At 46.2% G+C, this 16242-nt stretch overlaps 1 protein-coding gene across 2 annotated transcripts in view; it reads left to right on the forward strand.

Annotated features, from left to right (window-relative positions):
- Positions 1–16242, forward strand: part of PGPEP1 (pyroglutamyl-peptidase I) — an 86138-nt gene that overhangs the window by 51345 nt on the left and 18551 nt on the right. For both annotated transcript variants that reach the window (XM_040417614.1, XM_040417615.1), the window contains one exon: positions 12684–12916. In XM_040417614.1, coding sequence (XP_040273548.1) covers positions 12684–12916 — 233 coding nt within the window. The remainder of the gene's footprint in view (positions 1–12683; positions 12917–16242) is intronic.

The following is a 16242-nucleotide window of genomic DNA, read 5'->3' on the forward strand; positions in this document are numbered from 1 at the left end:
CCGCTAGGGACCCCCCTGCCTCCCCTATACCCCAGCCCTGTCAGGGCCACAGACCACCCTCCTCCAGAGGCCTGGACTACTCCGGGAGTGATCTGGACTCGGCCGACTCTGTTTTGTCAGATGCGGGGACTTCGGCTAGATCTCAGGAATTGGAGGAAAGTAGTGAGTACAGGAGATTCCTCTTTAACCCAGAGGATATAGAAGAATTGATCCGAACCATCAGGGCTACTATTAAGATGGAGGTCCCTAAGAGGTCCAAGTCAGTCCAGGAGGAGATTTTCGGGGGTTTAGGGGAGAGGCACAAATCAGTGTTCCCGGTCCCGGACAATATCCAGAAGATGATACGGGCAGAATGGGAGAAGCCAGAGAAGGATTCCTTTATCCCACGGGGCCTCAAAAGGCGATACCCCTTCGACGAAGCGGACTGTGCCGACTGGGAGACCATTCCCAGGGTGGATGCTCCCGTCGCTAAGGTAGCGAAACGTACGGTCCTTCCGTTTGAGGACGCAGCGCAGCTCAAGGACCCCCTAGATAGGAAAGCCGAGAGTCTGCTCAAGAGAACCTGGGAAGCTACAGCAGCTCTCCTAAAACCGGGGGTAGCAGCGACATGTGTGGCTCGTACACTCGCGGTGTGGCTTGAAAAACTAGAGCACCATTTAGCGAATAAGGCCCCTCGGGAGGAGATCCTGGATAGTATTCCTCTTCTGAAGAAGGCTACTTTCTTCCTTGCCGATGCCGCTGCAGAATCGGTTAGGCTTTCTGCCCGCACGGCGGTTCTGTCCAATACCACCAGACGGGTACTATGGCTTAAAGCCTGGTCGGGCGACTCCGTATCGAAAAACAGGCTGATATCCCTACCCTTTCACGGTCAGTACGTGTTCGGGTCCGACCTGGACAAAATCCTTGAGAATGCCACGGACCGTAAGAAGGGCTTTCCAGAGGACAAATCCAAGTCCAGGAGACAGTTTTTTCGGAGGCCCCAGCAGGATCCCAGGGCCGATAGGAGGAGCCGCGAGGGTCGCGGATTTACGAGAGGCGGGAGAGGAAAAGGTTTTTTCCTTAATCCCAACAGGGGAGATCCCTCTCCCTCTTCATCAAAACAATGACATCATCCCGGTCGGAGGAAGGCTCAGCTCCTTTCTAGGGGTTTGGGAGCAAACCATCACGGATCCATATATATTAGGCATCGTAGAACATGGCTACACTATAGAACTGGATTCCCTTCCTCCGCAGAGGTTCGTCCTGACCAAGCTCACCAGGGGCCTCGAGTCTCCCTTATCCGAGGGCGTAAGAAACTTATTACGCCTGGGGGCAGTAGAAAAGGTACCCGCCAGAGATTTGGGGAAGGGTCACTATTCCCCCCTTATTCCTGGTCCGGAAATCGAATGGCAATTTTCGGACCATCATAAATTTGAAACCCCTGAACAAACACATCACCTACCACAAGTTCAGGATGGAGACAGTCAAGTCAGCGGTGAAGCTCATCAAGAGAGGGTCTATGATGGCTACAATAGACCTCTCCGACGCATACTTCCACATCCCAATACAGGTCCGTTCCAGAAGATATCTGAGGTTCACGGTGGAGCAAGGCGGGACGCTTTGCCACTTTCAGTTCAAGTGCCTCCCGTTCGGCATATCATCGGCACCCCGCATATTCACCAAAGTGATGGCGGAGGTCGTAGCCTCCCTAAGCAAGGAGGGGATAATAATCGTCCCTTACCTAGACGACCTGCTAATAGTAGCAGAATCCTCAGATCTCCTTCACAGACACATCCAGGTGGTTCTCTCGCGCCTCCAGAACTTGGGCTGGTTGATCAACCGGGAGAAGTCCGACATGTTCCCAGACCATCGGAAGGTATTCCTGGGTATTCTCTTGGATTCAGTTCTTCAAAAATCTTTTCTCCCTCCGCTAAAGGTACAGAAGCTGAGGTCAAGGGTCCTCCACTTCACCAAACAGTCCCGTTGCTCAATAAGGCAGGGCATGGAAATGCTGGGCCATCTCACCTCCTGCATCCCCGCGGTAGCCTGGGCCCAATTCCATACGAGGCCTTTACAGAAGCTGGTTCTAAAGCAATGGAATGGGTATCGATCATCCCTGGACCAGGGGCTGTCAGTGTCCCGGGAGGTAAAGGCTTCACTGGGCTGGTGGCTCAAGGCAAAGAACCTGGAATCGGGAGTTCCATGGAGGCAGGAAAGTGTGTTTTCCCTCACGACGGACGCCAGCTCTTGGGGCTGGGGGGCCCTCACGGCTTCAGAGACTTTCCAGGGGATTTGGTCCGAGGACCAGAGAGAGATGTCCTCCAACTACAGAGAGCTCCGTGCGGTGTGGGAAGGCCTCAGGTCCATCCAAATACAGGCCAAAAATCGCCACGTTCTGGTCCATTCTGACAATTCTACAGCGGTGGCTTTTATCCAGCACCAAGGAGGAACAAGACACGGTCATCTCCAGAGGCTCTCAGACCGAATCTTCCTTTGGGCAGAAAAGAATCTACAATCCCTTGCGGCAGTACATCTAAAGGGATCCCTGAATCTCCAGGCGGATTACCTCAGTCGGCAAAGTCTGGATCCAGGCGAGTGGTCTTTGTCCCAGATCGCTTTCCAACAAATTCGGGACCGTTGGGGGAATCCCATCCTAGACCTGTTCGCATCAGCAAAGAATCGCAAGGTTCAGAATTTCTTCTCCCTCAATCGGAGAGACCCATGTGTGGCAATAGACGCTTTTACCCAGAGCTGGACGACTGGCCTTGTCTACGCTTTTCCCCCGATACCAGTAATCCCAAGAGTGCTCCAAAAGTTTCAGTCCGAAAGGTGCAGACTGATTCTGGTGGTCCCATTCTGGCCCAGGAGAAGCTGGTTCGGGCTCCTCAGGTCCCTCAGCCCGGAAGATCCCATTCGTTTCCGGCCGGAGGAGGGTCTTCTAACCCAGGGTCCCATACCGCACCCCAATACCAACCTCCTCAAGCTGTCCGCTTGGATTCTGAGCAATCCCTCTTGCTAGGGCTAGGGCTCTCTGAGAGAGTAGTTAAGACCCTCTTACTCAGTAGGAAGTCTAACACCTCCAAAGCGTACCTCAAGGTTTGGAGGAAGTTCGCCTCCTGGGGAGGAGTCAGGTTCAACCAGTCCACCCCTAATATCCCGCTTATCCTGGAATTCCTCCAGGATGGGCTGGATTTGGGTCTTGCTCCTAACACATTGCGAGTTCAGGTGTCTGCCTTGGGGGCCCTCTATAATACCAGCCTCTATGAGGTCCCCTGGGTAGCAAGATTCCTGAAAGCGGCAGATCGACTAAAACCCAGAGTCAGGAATATGGTCGCACCATGGAACCTCAACACTGTCCTTTTAGGGCTGTCAGATGTTCCGTTTGAGCCTCTGCTCTCCCTATCTATTAAGTGGCTCACTCTGAAAACCATCTTCCTAGTGGCCATATCCTCCGCAAGGAGGGTTTGCGAGCTCCAGGCCCTGTCCATACAGGAACCCTTCCTCAAGGTGCTAGACGACAAGCTCATTTTCAAATTAGACCCCTGTTTTCTCCCTAAGGTGGTCTCCTCCTTTCATAGGTCGCAAGATATAGTTATCCCGTCCTTTTTTCCTAACCCTAAAGACGAGCAGGAATCTAGATTCCACAATTTAGACGTTAGGCGTTCAGTTCTTCATTATTTGCACGCCACGGAGGAATGGCGTATCGATAAAAATTTATTTATCCAATTTGCAGGTCCAAATAAGGGTAAGAAGGCAGCTAAGAGCTCTATATCCCGCTGGATTAGATGCACAATTTCTGAGGCCTATAGAGCTTCTGGCAAGGAGGCTCCTACATCCCTTAGAGCCCACTCGGTTAGATCGGTCTCCACTTCTTGGGCTGAGAGAGCCTCTGCTTCGTTAGAACAGATCTGCAGGGCAGCTACCTGGAAGAGGGCCCACACCTTCACCAAGCATTATAGGGTGGATGTGTTTGCTGACGAGGACTTGGCCTTTGGACGTAAAGTCCTAGGTGCTGTAGTCCCCCCCCTAAGTTACTTTGTTAGTTCTCAGTTTGTGCTGTCATGGAGACGACTGGGGAAATGAGTATTACACTCACCGGTAATCCGGTTTCCTGGAAGTCTCCATGACAGCACAACTTTGTCCCGCCCTTGTTTTTTTCTCTGTCAATAGACTATTTGGCTAGCTTTATGTTCTACCCCTTGTCCTAGTCCTGTTATAATACACTGGCGATGAGGGGTGGGGGTGGGGTTTTAACCTCTCTGTGTGCTTTTTCCTGTCCTATCAGAGGAAGGCAATCTCAGTTTGTGCTGTCATGGAGACTTCCAGGAAACCGGATTACCGGTGAGTGTAATACTCATATATATATATATATACACACATATACACTGCTCAAAAAAATAAAGGGAACACTTAAACAACACAATGTAACTCCAAGTCAATCACACTTCTGTGAAATCAAACTGTCCACTTAGGAAGCAACACTGAGTGACAATCAATTTCACATGCTGTTGAGAAAATGGGACAGACAACAGGTGGAAATTATAGGCAATTAGCAAGACACCCCCAATAAAGGAGTGGTTCTGCAGGTGGTAACCACAGACCACTTCTCAGTTCCTATGCTTCCTGGCTGATGTTTTGGTCACTTTTGAATGCTGGCGGTGCTTTCACTCTAGTGGTAGCATGAGACGGAGTCTACAACCCACACAAGTGGCTCAGGTAGTGCAGCTTATCCAGGATGGCACATCAATGCGAGCTGTGGCAAGAAGGTTTGCTGCGTCTGTCAGCGTAGTGTCCAGAGCATGGAGGCGCTACCAGGAGACAGGCCAGTACATCAGGAGGCGGTAGGAGGGCAACAACCCAGCAGCAGGACCGCTACCTCTGCCTTTGTGCAAGGAGGAACAGGAGGAGCACTGCCAGAGCCCTGCAAAATGACCTCCAGCAGGCCACAAATGTGCATGTGTCTGCTCAAACGGTCAGAAACAGACTCCATGAGGGTGATATGAGGGCCCGACGTCCACAGGTGGGGGTTGTGCTTACAGCCCAACACCGTGCAGGACGTTTGGCATTTGCCAGAGAACACAAAGATTGGCAAATTCGCCACTGGCTCCCTGTGCTCTTCACAGATGAAAGCAGGTTCACACTGAGCAGATGTGACAGAGTCTGGAGACGCCGTGGAGAACGTTCTGCTGCCTGCAACATCCTCCAGCATGACCGGTTTGGCATTGGGTCAGTAATGGTGTGGGGTGGCATTTCTTTGGGGGGCCGCACAGCCCTCCATGTGCTTGCCAGAGGTAGCCTGACTGCCATTAGGTACCGAGATGAGATTCTCAGACCCCTTGTGAGACCATATGCTGGTGCGGTTGGCCCTGGGTTCCTCCTAATGCAAGACAATGCTAGACCTCATGTGGCTGGAGTGTGTAAGCAGTTCCTGCAAGACGAAGGCATTGATGCTATGGACTGGCCCGCCCGTTCCCCAGACCTGAATCCAATTGAGCACATCTGGGACATCATGTCTCGCTCTATCCACCAACGCCACGTTGCACCACAGACTGTCCAGGAGTTGGCAGATGCTTTAGTCCAGGTTTGGGAGGAGATCCCTCAGGAGACCGTCTGCCACCTCATCAGGAGCATGCACAGGCGTTGTAGGGAGGTCATACAGGCACGTGGAGGCCACACACACTACTGAGCCTCATTTTGACTTGTTTTAAGGACATTACATCAAAGTTGGATCAGCCTGTAGTGTGTTTTTCCACTTTAATTTTGAGTGTTACTCCAAATCCAGATCTCCATGGGTTAAAAAATTTGATTTCCATTTTTTTATTTTTGTGTGATTTTGTTGTCAGCACATTCAACTATGTAAAGAACAAAGTATTTCAGAAGAATATTTAATCAATTCAGATCTAGGATGTCTTATTTTTGTGTTCCCTTTATTTTTTTGAGCAGTGTGTATATATATATATATATATATATATATATATATATATATATATATATATATATATATATATATATATATATATATATATATATATACACACTGCTCAAAAAAATAAAGGGAACATAAAAATAACACATCCTAGATCTGAATTAATTAAATATTCTTTTGAAATACTTTGTTCTTTACATAGTTGAATGTCCTGACAACAAAATCACACAAAAATAAAAAATTGGAAATCAAATTTTTCAACCCATGGAGGTCTGGATTTGGAGTCACCCTCAAAATTAAAGTGGAAAAACACACTACAGGCTGATCCAACTTTGATGTAATGTCCTTAAAACAAGTCAAAATGAGGCTCAGTAGTGTGTGTGGCCTCCACGTGCCTGTATGACCTCCCTACAACGCCTGTGCATGCTCCTGATGAGGTGGTGGACGGTCTCCTGAGGGATCTCTTCCCAGACCTGGACTAAAGCATCTGCCAACTCCTGGACAGTCTGTGGTGCAACGTGACGTTGGTTGATAGAGCGAGACATGATGTCCCAGATGTGCTCAATTGGATTCAGGTCTGGGGAACGGGCGGGCCAGTCCATAGCATCAATGCCTTCGTCTTGCAGGAACTGCTGACACACTCCAGCCACATGAGGTCTAGCATTGTCTTGCATTAGGAGGAACCCAGGGCCAACCGCACCAGCATATGGTCTCACAAGGGGTCTGAGGATCTCATCTCGGTACCTAATGGCAGTCAGGTTACCTCTGGCGAGCACATGAAGGGCTGTGCGGCCCTCCAAAGAAATGCCACCCCACACCATTACTGACCCAATGCCAAACCGGTCATGCTGGAGGATGTTGCAGGCAGCAGAACGTTCTCCACGGCGTCTCAAGACTCTGTCACGTCTGTCACATGTGCTCAGTGTGAACCTGCTTTCATCTGTGAAGAGCACAGGGCGCCAGTGGCGAATTTGCCAATCTTGGTGTTCTCTGGAAAATGCCAAACGTCCTGCACGGTGTTGGGCTGTAAGCACAACCCCCACCTGTGGACGTCGGGCCCTCATATCACCCTCATGGAGTCTGTTTCTGACCGTTTGAGCAGACACATGCACATTCGTGGCCTGATGGAGGTCATTTTGCAGGGCTCTGGCAGTGCTCCTCCTGTTCCTCCTTGCACAAAGGCGCAGGTAGCGGTCCTGCTGCTGGGTTGTTGCCCTCCTACGGCCTCCTCCACGTCTCCTGATGTACTGGCCTCTTGTCACGGAACCATGAACCAGACGTACAACAAGAGATAAGTGAAAATAAGAAGGCTTTATTGAAAATAAAGCTGTAAAGCAAAAGTCCAAACGAATGGTGAAACCGAAGCAGAGTCCTTGAGAGGCCAGAGATCAGGAACCAGAAGGGTAGTCAGACGAAGCCAGGATCAGGAACCAGCAGGGTAGTCAGACGAAGCCAGGATCAGGAACCAGCAGGGTAGTCAGACGAAGCCAGGATCAGGAACCAGCAGGGTAGTCAGACGAAGCCAGGATCAGGAACCAGAAGCAGCAGCAGTCTTAGAAGCATGTGAACACAGGGGGACCAAGCAAGGAACTGAAGCCACAGACCTCCTATATATATATGAGCTAGGCATCCAGCTCCTCCCAGTGGGAAGGAGGAGCCGCAGGGTGGAAGGCTACAAGAAACCCAGAAACCAAGATGGCCGCCAGCACATGTCAAACGAAGGAGAACAGCAAGAAGGTAAGACCATGACACCTCTCTCCTGGTAGCGCCTCCATGCTCTGGACACTATGCTGACAGACACAGCAAACCTTCTTGCCACAGCTCGCATTGATGTGCCATCCTGGATAAGCTGCACTACCTGAGCCACTTGTGTGGCTTGTTGACTCCATCTCATGCTACCACTAGAGTGAAAGCACCGCCAGCATTCAAAAGTGACCAAAACATCAGCCAGGAAGCATAGGAACTGAGAAGTGATCTGTGGTCACCACCTGCAGAACCACTCCTTTATTGGGGGTGTCTTGCTAATTGCCTATAATTTCCACCTGTTGTCTATCCCATTTGCACAACAGCATGTGAAATTGATTGTCACTCAGTGTTGCTTCCTAAGTGGACAGTTTGATGTCACAGAAGTGTGATTGACTTGGAGTTACAATGTGTTTAAGTGTTCCCTTTTATTTTTTTGAGCAGTGTGTGTATATAGGTGTGTGTGTATGTATGTATGTATGTATGTGTATATATATATATATATATATATATATATATATATATTTTTTTTTTTTTCAAATTAGGGACACAATCTGTACATTGGCTGATTGGTTAAATTGATATACTGTACCTCCTTTTTATTGTACATTACATGTTCCATATTTTATTCTATAGTTTTGGTATTATTTTTTTCACATTCTTGTGTTTATTTAGTTCTTTCACACGAGTGAGATTTCCATCCGGATGTGATGCGTGTAGCAAACACATAGCATCCGGACTGAATCCTCACCCATTCATCAGTGGGTCTATGTACATGTCTTTCAGGCATAATCTTTGCGTTCAGGAAAAATCGTAGCATGTTCTGCGTTTTTCACACAGCCCTGGCTTCATAGAAGTGAATGGGGCTTGCGTGAAAAACGGACGGCATCCGGATGCAATGCATTTTTCGCTGTTGGTTGCTAGGAGATGTAGATTGTTCTTCAGTTTTTCTTCACACACATCAAAACGGTACGATATGGATGGAAAAAAGACACGCTGAACGCAATTCCTGAAAAAATGTATTGAACTTGCGTGCAGAACTATCAGTTTTTCCCTAAACAGATCTTGACACAATCTGTATTGCTCATCTGAAAGAGGCCTTAGGATTTAATAGGCAGGGATGTTACATCATTTGAAATTTCAGTGGTGGACATTCATCAAAGACTGGCATTTTACGCTGGTCTTTGATATCCCCTTGCGCTGCTGGAGGATGTGTTTAATTTATGATGAGGTGCAGGTCATAAATTAGGTGCACCCTCTGGCAGTCCACACAGCTACCATTTGATTTTTATTTATACCAGTAAACTGGCATAAAAGAATGTGCCTTTGCTGGGACCTATGGCCTTGCAACCTTTCCCTGTCAATCTCTCCTTTTCAGAAAGTGCATAGAAATGCCAGTTGTGCCTACATTTAGCCACAATGGTATTTAAAAAGTCGCAAACTGGGGGTTTGCAACTTTTTTACACCAGTTTCTGGCTTAGGGGGTTAGTAATTGACCCCCGGTATTTCTTTATTGTAACACAAGTGCTGGTTTATACAATAGAGCTGCTGGCTTTTGTAAGTGTGTGGCACGGTGCTGGTATATTCTTCCTGCATTTAGGCTCCATTCACACGTCCGCAATTGTGGTCCGCATCTGTTCCGCACAATTGTGGACCCATTCATTCTCTATGGGGACAGAATGGATGCAGACAGCACACAGTGTGCTGGAAGAAAAGACCGGCACTCACTATATCTTCTGCGAACTCAAGCTTTTAATGGTCACATGTAGAATACAGTTCTGTGACGCACGTTTCGGCTCACAATACGAGCCTTTCTCAAACAGGTAATACTATTGTGACCATTAAAAGCTTGAGTTCGCAGAAGATATAGTGAGTGCCAGTCTTTTCTTCAATACATGTGAGATTGCTATCTCGGACGCGTGCACCACGCCACCTGAACAGAGTGCCGGCTGATCATTACCTGATGGCACACAGTGTGCTGTCCGCATCCGCATTTCTGGAGTGTGCCACCGATCTTCCAATCCACGGCTCCAGAAAAAAATAGAGCATGTCGTATTCTTGTCCGCAATTGCGGACAAGAATAGGCATTTCTATGGGGGTGCCGGCCGGGTATATTGCGGATCCGCAATGCACTACGGACGTGTGAATGGACTCTTAGTTGCATGCATTTCCACAGTTGCATCTGCATATTCACAGGGATGGATCAGGACACTTTTCTAGACAGCATTGCAGGAATTCAAATTTTACTATGTTTCATTAAACACGACCGTATATTGGAGTCTGCATTCATTCCGCAATTTTGGTATTTCAATGGGGCCAGACAGCGTTGTACAGATGCGGACACAGTGTTGTGTCCACATCTGTACTTCCATTACACGGCCCTGCAAAAAAATATAGAAATGCCTATTCTTGTCTGCCATTGCGGACAAGAATAGGCATTGCTATCACAGGGCTGGCCATTCCGTTCCACAAAATGCGGAACGCACACGCCCGGTTACCGTGTTTTGCGGATTGCAAAACACATAGTCATCGGAATGAGCCCTTATTGGGGCACATTTATCAAGCTTGCTCGTTTTTAGGTGTACAATTAGACAGGTGTATTTGCTTTCTTTATCAAGCACTTCATAAATGAGACTAGACATATTGGCATTAGTCTGACCTCTAGTGGTTCTTTATCAGTACGACAGGTTCAAATTCAGACTGGTCTAATTAGTATGCGCATGCAATTGTGGCACAAGTGAGCTAAAATTAGGAAAGTAAACAGAATGTGGTGCAACTCACCACTCAAAAGATGCAGAAAAGTACACTAGTCCTAGAGTGGAGTAGCAATTAGATTGTTTTTACGACTAAATCAGGGGCAAAATAAGGCACTCCTACATAAATAGGTCGGAAAATAGGCGCAAAAGTTAGAAAACCTCTGAATTAGTCCAAAATCTAAATGATAAATAAAAGTCAGCCTAAAACAGCATTTTATGGCTAAAAACAGACGCAGACACTAGTGTTGAACGAAGCAAGCATTGGATGCTTCATCCGAAGTCACTTCGTTCAAAACTTCGGAATAATACTGTACGGAGATCCATCTCCGTACAGTATTAGAATGTATGGGCTCCAATGAGCCGGAGTGAGTTATTTGCGAAGTCGCTCGTGACTTCTTTAAATAACTTTAGTGGTTGATTTTTAAAGTGGGAAACCACTTTAAAACTTGACACCGAACTCTGCTTTGGTTCCGAGGTACTAGTGATTTTCCACTTTAAAAATCAATTACCGAAGTTATTCAACAAAGTCACGTGCGACTTCATGAATAACTAACTTACTTCAGCTCATCGGAGCCCATGCATTCTAATACTGTGCGGAGACTGATTTCCTTACAGTATTATTCAGAAGTTTTGAACAAAGTGACTTCGGATGAAGCATCTGAAGCTCGCTTCGCTCAACACTAGCAGACACTGTACTTTTGTTTAGATTTCATTTTAAATGCAGGCAGACCTGTTTGTTGACCAAGTCCCTGCTAAAGCCGTTCCAATGGCAGTACGCATGGAGTCTCCACACACACATGGTGTTGCGGGAAAGGTTGCTTTGTCTGGCAATCATCTATTTATTTGTACAGGCTTTTGCTCTGTTTTGCTCCTGCTGTATCCATGTGGTGGTCTCTGAACTAAGCACAAGTCAGGACCATGGTTCACTTGATATGCATCTTGAAATGTTTTTGATATTACCTGTTTGCACACTTGTGTAATTTTTAATGCAATAAATTGATTTTGATAGGCTTATGGAGGTGCCACACTTTCTGTAATTCAGTTCAAGCTGGTGTGTACTCAAGTGTAGCATTTTGTGCTCACCAGTATACTTAAAGGGGTTCTGCAGTTTTTTTAAACTGATGATCTATCCTCTGGATAGATCATCAACATCTGATCGGCTGGGGGTCCGACACCGGGGACTCCTGCCGATCAGCTGTTTGAGAAGGCAGTGGCGCTGGCAGCAGCGCCGCGGCCTTCTCACTGTTTACCGCAGGCCCAGTGATGTCAGGACTAGTATCAATTGCCTGGGCACAGCTAAGCTCTATTTACTTGAATGGAGCTTAGCCGTGCCCAGGCCAGTGATACTAGTCGCGACGTCACTGGGCTTGCGGTAAACAGCGAGAAGGCCGCGGCGCTACTGCCAGCACTGCTGCCTTCTCAAACAGCTGATCGGCAGGAGTCCCCGGTGTCTGACCCCCAGCCGATCAGATGCTGATGATCTATCCAGAGGTTAGATCATCAGTTTAAAAAAACTGCAGAACCCCTTGAATCAACATGTCCGCTTTTTAACTTTAACAATTTCCTCCAATAAACTGAATAATGTAGGTCTATCCTTTTGCATCACTGCACATCTGTAGGAGTACAGCAAATTGGAGATGGGCAGTGAAGTAATGGTACTGTGTGTCTTTTTTGTTTGTTAGTGTCCCTAAATAGGACCTGCCCCTGCTTCTGACATGTCTGTTTGAGTAACTACTAGAATTCCTCATGTAACAACTTATTGAACCTCAAATCTATTTTATGCCATTCTTCTATTATTCCTACTAGAAGCATATAACTAAATTGGTAGCAGTCTACAATATGGGTCCATCTGGGTGTTACCAGTTGGGGGCGTATCCATGCACAATTTGACTTTAATCAGTGCTGCCAGTGTCCGTGTGCAGGGACACACACCCCCAACTGGTTATACAGAATTTGACCTTGAATTGTCAGCAGCATGCAATCATTCAGAAACTTCTAGTAGATGAACCACAAACGGTTATGAAAAGATGCTTCAGAATTTTATTACATGGGGAATGCAAGTGGTTTCTAAAACTGACATGTCAGGAGAAGTGACTGGTCCTCTTTAAGTTTGACAGTAAAATTGTACAGAATATTTCTTGCTTATAGTGATTTTGCCTCTGTGTATCTATGTAAAATGTTAATAATGAAGCCTTTAAAAAGGAATAACGTTGATTGCATTTTGTTGCATATGACTTGTTGGTGGACTACATTTTGATGTAACTTATTTTTGTTTTTAGCTCATAGTACATGTTGGAGTTTCTGGAATGGCCACAGCTATAACACTGGAAAAGTGTGGCCACAACAAAGGTTATCTAGGTCTGGACAACCGCCAGTTTTGCCCAGATACACAGTGCTGTGTGGAAGGAGGCCCCGAATGCTTGCAGTCTTCTATTGACATGGATGTTGTTTGCAAGAGAGCGTCAGCGGCTGGGCTAGATGTTCAGTTTACAGTGTCTACAGATGCGGGCAGGTACTTACATTTTATTTTTCATACATAAAAAAAACGTGGTTGATTGTTATTGAGCTAGTCTTTCCCTGAAGTCCTTTTCAAATGTGGTCAGATTTATTTCCATGAAACTGATATCTGAGAGGCACATTTATAACTGTACTTGGATGTACTGTACACTGTACTTTGTATATGACCTATCCTTCCTAGATATGTCTTATAAACAGCACAGCTACGTCCTACCAGCAAGAAAACTACAAAATTATAATAACTGCAATATGGACTGCAAATCGACTCCAAAAATACATGGCACACCTCTCCGCTTCGAAACCAAGTTTGAACAGAGTCTGTACGTTAAGCAGTTTGGGTTGTATTAATCACAGAATTCTGTCTTTCATTTCTATAGGGGATTTTTTTATTTATGTAAATGTGTTTATATATTATTGTATTGTATTATTAATGGAAGTGTATTAACCAGGGCTGTGGAGTCGGTAGATAAATGTTTCGACTCCGACTCCTCTGTATTAATATGCAAATGTATTTTATACATTCCTTGAGGGAAAGAAACGCTACCTACCACAGGACTACTGGCTGGGAAGCCAACAGTCTACTGTATTGCACAGTTTAAGCAAAAGACAAACACAATGAAAACAATCAAGTGGCTGGATAGCAGCAGGCTTTTCTCCTTTGTGTGCTGATCTTCTGCTGAAGATCGGGCAGTGGGAGGATCCAGGAAGGGGCATTTATTCTAAAACATGATTTTCCTAGGAGAATCCCATAGTCATGTTTAAAGTTTAAGCTAACAATCTGAGTTTACAAGTTTTTATAGCCTTAGCTGAATGACAGCAGTTTTTCCAATGGTTTACAGCTTCAGTCTTGAACTATTGGCTATCCATTCCCTTCACTTATACAAGTGTCTCACTCTCTAGTCCTGCAAAAAACATATTTATTTAATGCCTTATCAGTGAGAGGCTAGGTTACACATGGACGCTGCGTTCCCTGTAAAAGCAGAACACAACACTATGGAAAGTATAAGTATTGCAGCTCCCAACTGTGCGTTGCGTGCCATATAGTGAAGCACATGAAAAGCATGCTTCTTCACGGTCACTTAACGTGTTCGTTTTGTGGTTACGTGAGGCACTGCATGCATTGGTCTTTATTCTTACAGTAGAGAAGTCATTAATTATAACTTTTTGTGAATTGGGACATTTAAACTTGTTTTTTTTTTTTTTTTTTTTTTATTCCAATCTAAATTTAGTAGGAGTCTGAGTCGGTGCATTGTTTGCCGACTCCGACTCAGACTCCAGGTACCCAAAATTTCCCCCGACTCCTCGACTCCGACTCCACAGCCCTGGTATTAACAACAGCAAAATTGATTGACTCCAAAAATATATGGTTGGTGTAGGTCTGAACTCTAGGAGCCTCACCAATTCTGAGAGTTCTAATGATTCGGCACTGTGGCCCATTTACTGCTTTACCCTGCACAGAAATGCCCCCCGCTGCTAAGCTATGAAGGAAACTGCAACTGGCCTCCGCGCTTGAATACAATGAAACTGCGCAGATGCCCTTTTTCCCAGAAGTTGGACCACCACTGATCATAAATTGATGACATATCCTGCAATCAAATTCTCTACCACTGAGCTCTAACCCCTACCTCTAGTGAATATCCTAGCAATGGGAATAGCCCTTTAACACTCAGTTCACCTCCTGATGGTGCATTGTTACAATCCCCTCTCCCAAATGTAATTTCTTTTCTTTTATACTAAATTAAGAAATGTTTGGAAAAGTTTATTTTCTTTTTTGTACTAGGATCTCTTCCCATTTTAGATGAAAAAAAAATAGAGAGCGGATCTTCCAAATTCATTTTAAAGGCAGGCTGTTAGCCCCAGCCCTATGTAAAAGGTTGTGAATCACAACTCCCCGGTCCTTTGTCTGTATGCAGTATTGTGACGTCCGTGACATTGTCACATGATAGTAGCAGCAATGTGGCACTCCACTATGCCTGACATCTTTTCCCTGGGTCCTCCCTGACGCTATTACTTGACATCTCATCTTGTGGACAGCTCATAATGTAAGAAAGGTAAATGAGGATGACTAGGGCAGGCAGGTACAGGGGCATAGTAGAACAACCAAGGATTACCAGGTAAAGTATATTATAATTTAGTTTATTTTTAAGCCATGTTAAAACCTGTTTATGCTTCTTTTATTATTCTGCTGAGACATTTTTAAGATAAATTGAGAATTCTTTTAAAGAGGTTTTCTGAGATTTTGATACTGATGACCTATCCTCAGAATAGGTCATCAGTATCTGATGGGTGTGGGTTCGACACCCGGGACCCCCACTGATCAGCTGTTTGAGAAGGCAGCGGCGCTCCTGTGAGCACTGCGGCCTTCTCCGTTTTTACCAAGCACAGCGCCATACGTTATATGGCGGCTGTGCTTGGTATCGTGCTCAAACCTTTTCACTTCTATGGAGCTGAGCGCGATACCAAACACAGCCGCTATGCAATGTATAGCACTGTGCTTGGTAAGCTGTGAGAAGGTCACAGCGCTCACAGAGTGATCGCCAGGAGTCCCAGGTGTCGCATTCCCAACAATCCGATACTGATGACCTATCCTGAGGATAGGTATTCAGTATCAAAATCTCAGAAAACCTCTAACTTCTGGCTTACACTACGACCAATGGGTAGACATGACCATGTTCTGGCTGGTGTGGCCCCGGTAGAAAAAGATTGAGAATCCCTGTACTACATTAGCTCCTCTCTCTGGTACCATCAGAGACCATCACAGCCAGTGTACAAAGCACTGACCGTTTGTATTGACAGCTTTCGCAGAATTAAAGCACCATTGTTAGGAGCTATGGTATATGGAAAATAACACCGATGCCGGCGCATTAACCCTCGCACTGCCGCTGTCAGCGCTGACCGCGGCACGTGCGGGATCATGTCGGGTGGCCATTGGGTCCCTGTGCTGCTGTGACTGGGACCCGATGGCAGGAAAGGCAGCCCGATGCCTTCCTTAGGCATCGTGGCTGCCTTCCATGACAGCCTGTGAGATCCAGCCCCCTGGATCTCACAGGAAGCAGGCTGAAGTGTATTACAATGTGTAATACACTTGCAGCCAATGCATCACAGTACAGAAGTATTGTGATGCATTGTAAAGGGGATCAGACTAGGGATCGACCGATATTGATTTTTTAGGGCCGATACCGATAATTTGTGAACTTTCAGGCCGATAGCCGATAATTTATACCGATATTCTGGGAATTTTCATTTTTGAGAAAAAAAAAAAAATTCCTACGCAAATCTGCTGACACTGCGCCACCAATGAAGATAAGTCTCTCAATCATT

The sequence above is a fragment of the Bufo bufo genome, chromosome 2, assembly GCF_905171765.1.
Source record: "Bufo bufo chromosome 2, aBufBuf1.1, whole genome shotgun sequence".
In the NCBI taxonomy this organism is placed as follows: Eukaryota; Metazoa; Chordata; class Amphibia; order Anura; family Bufonidae; genus Bufo; species Bufo bufo.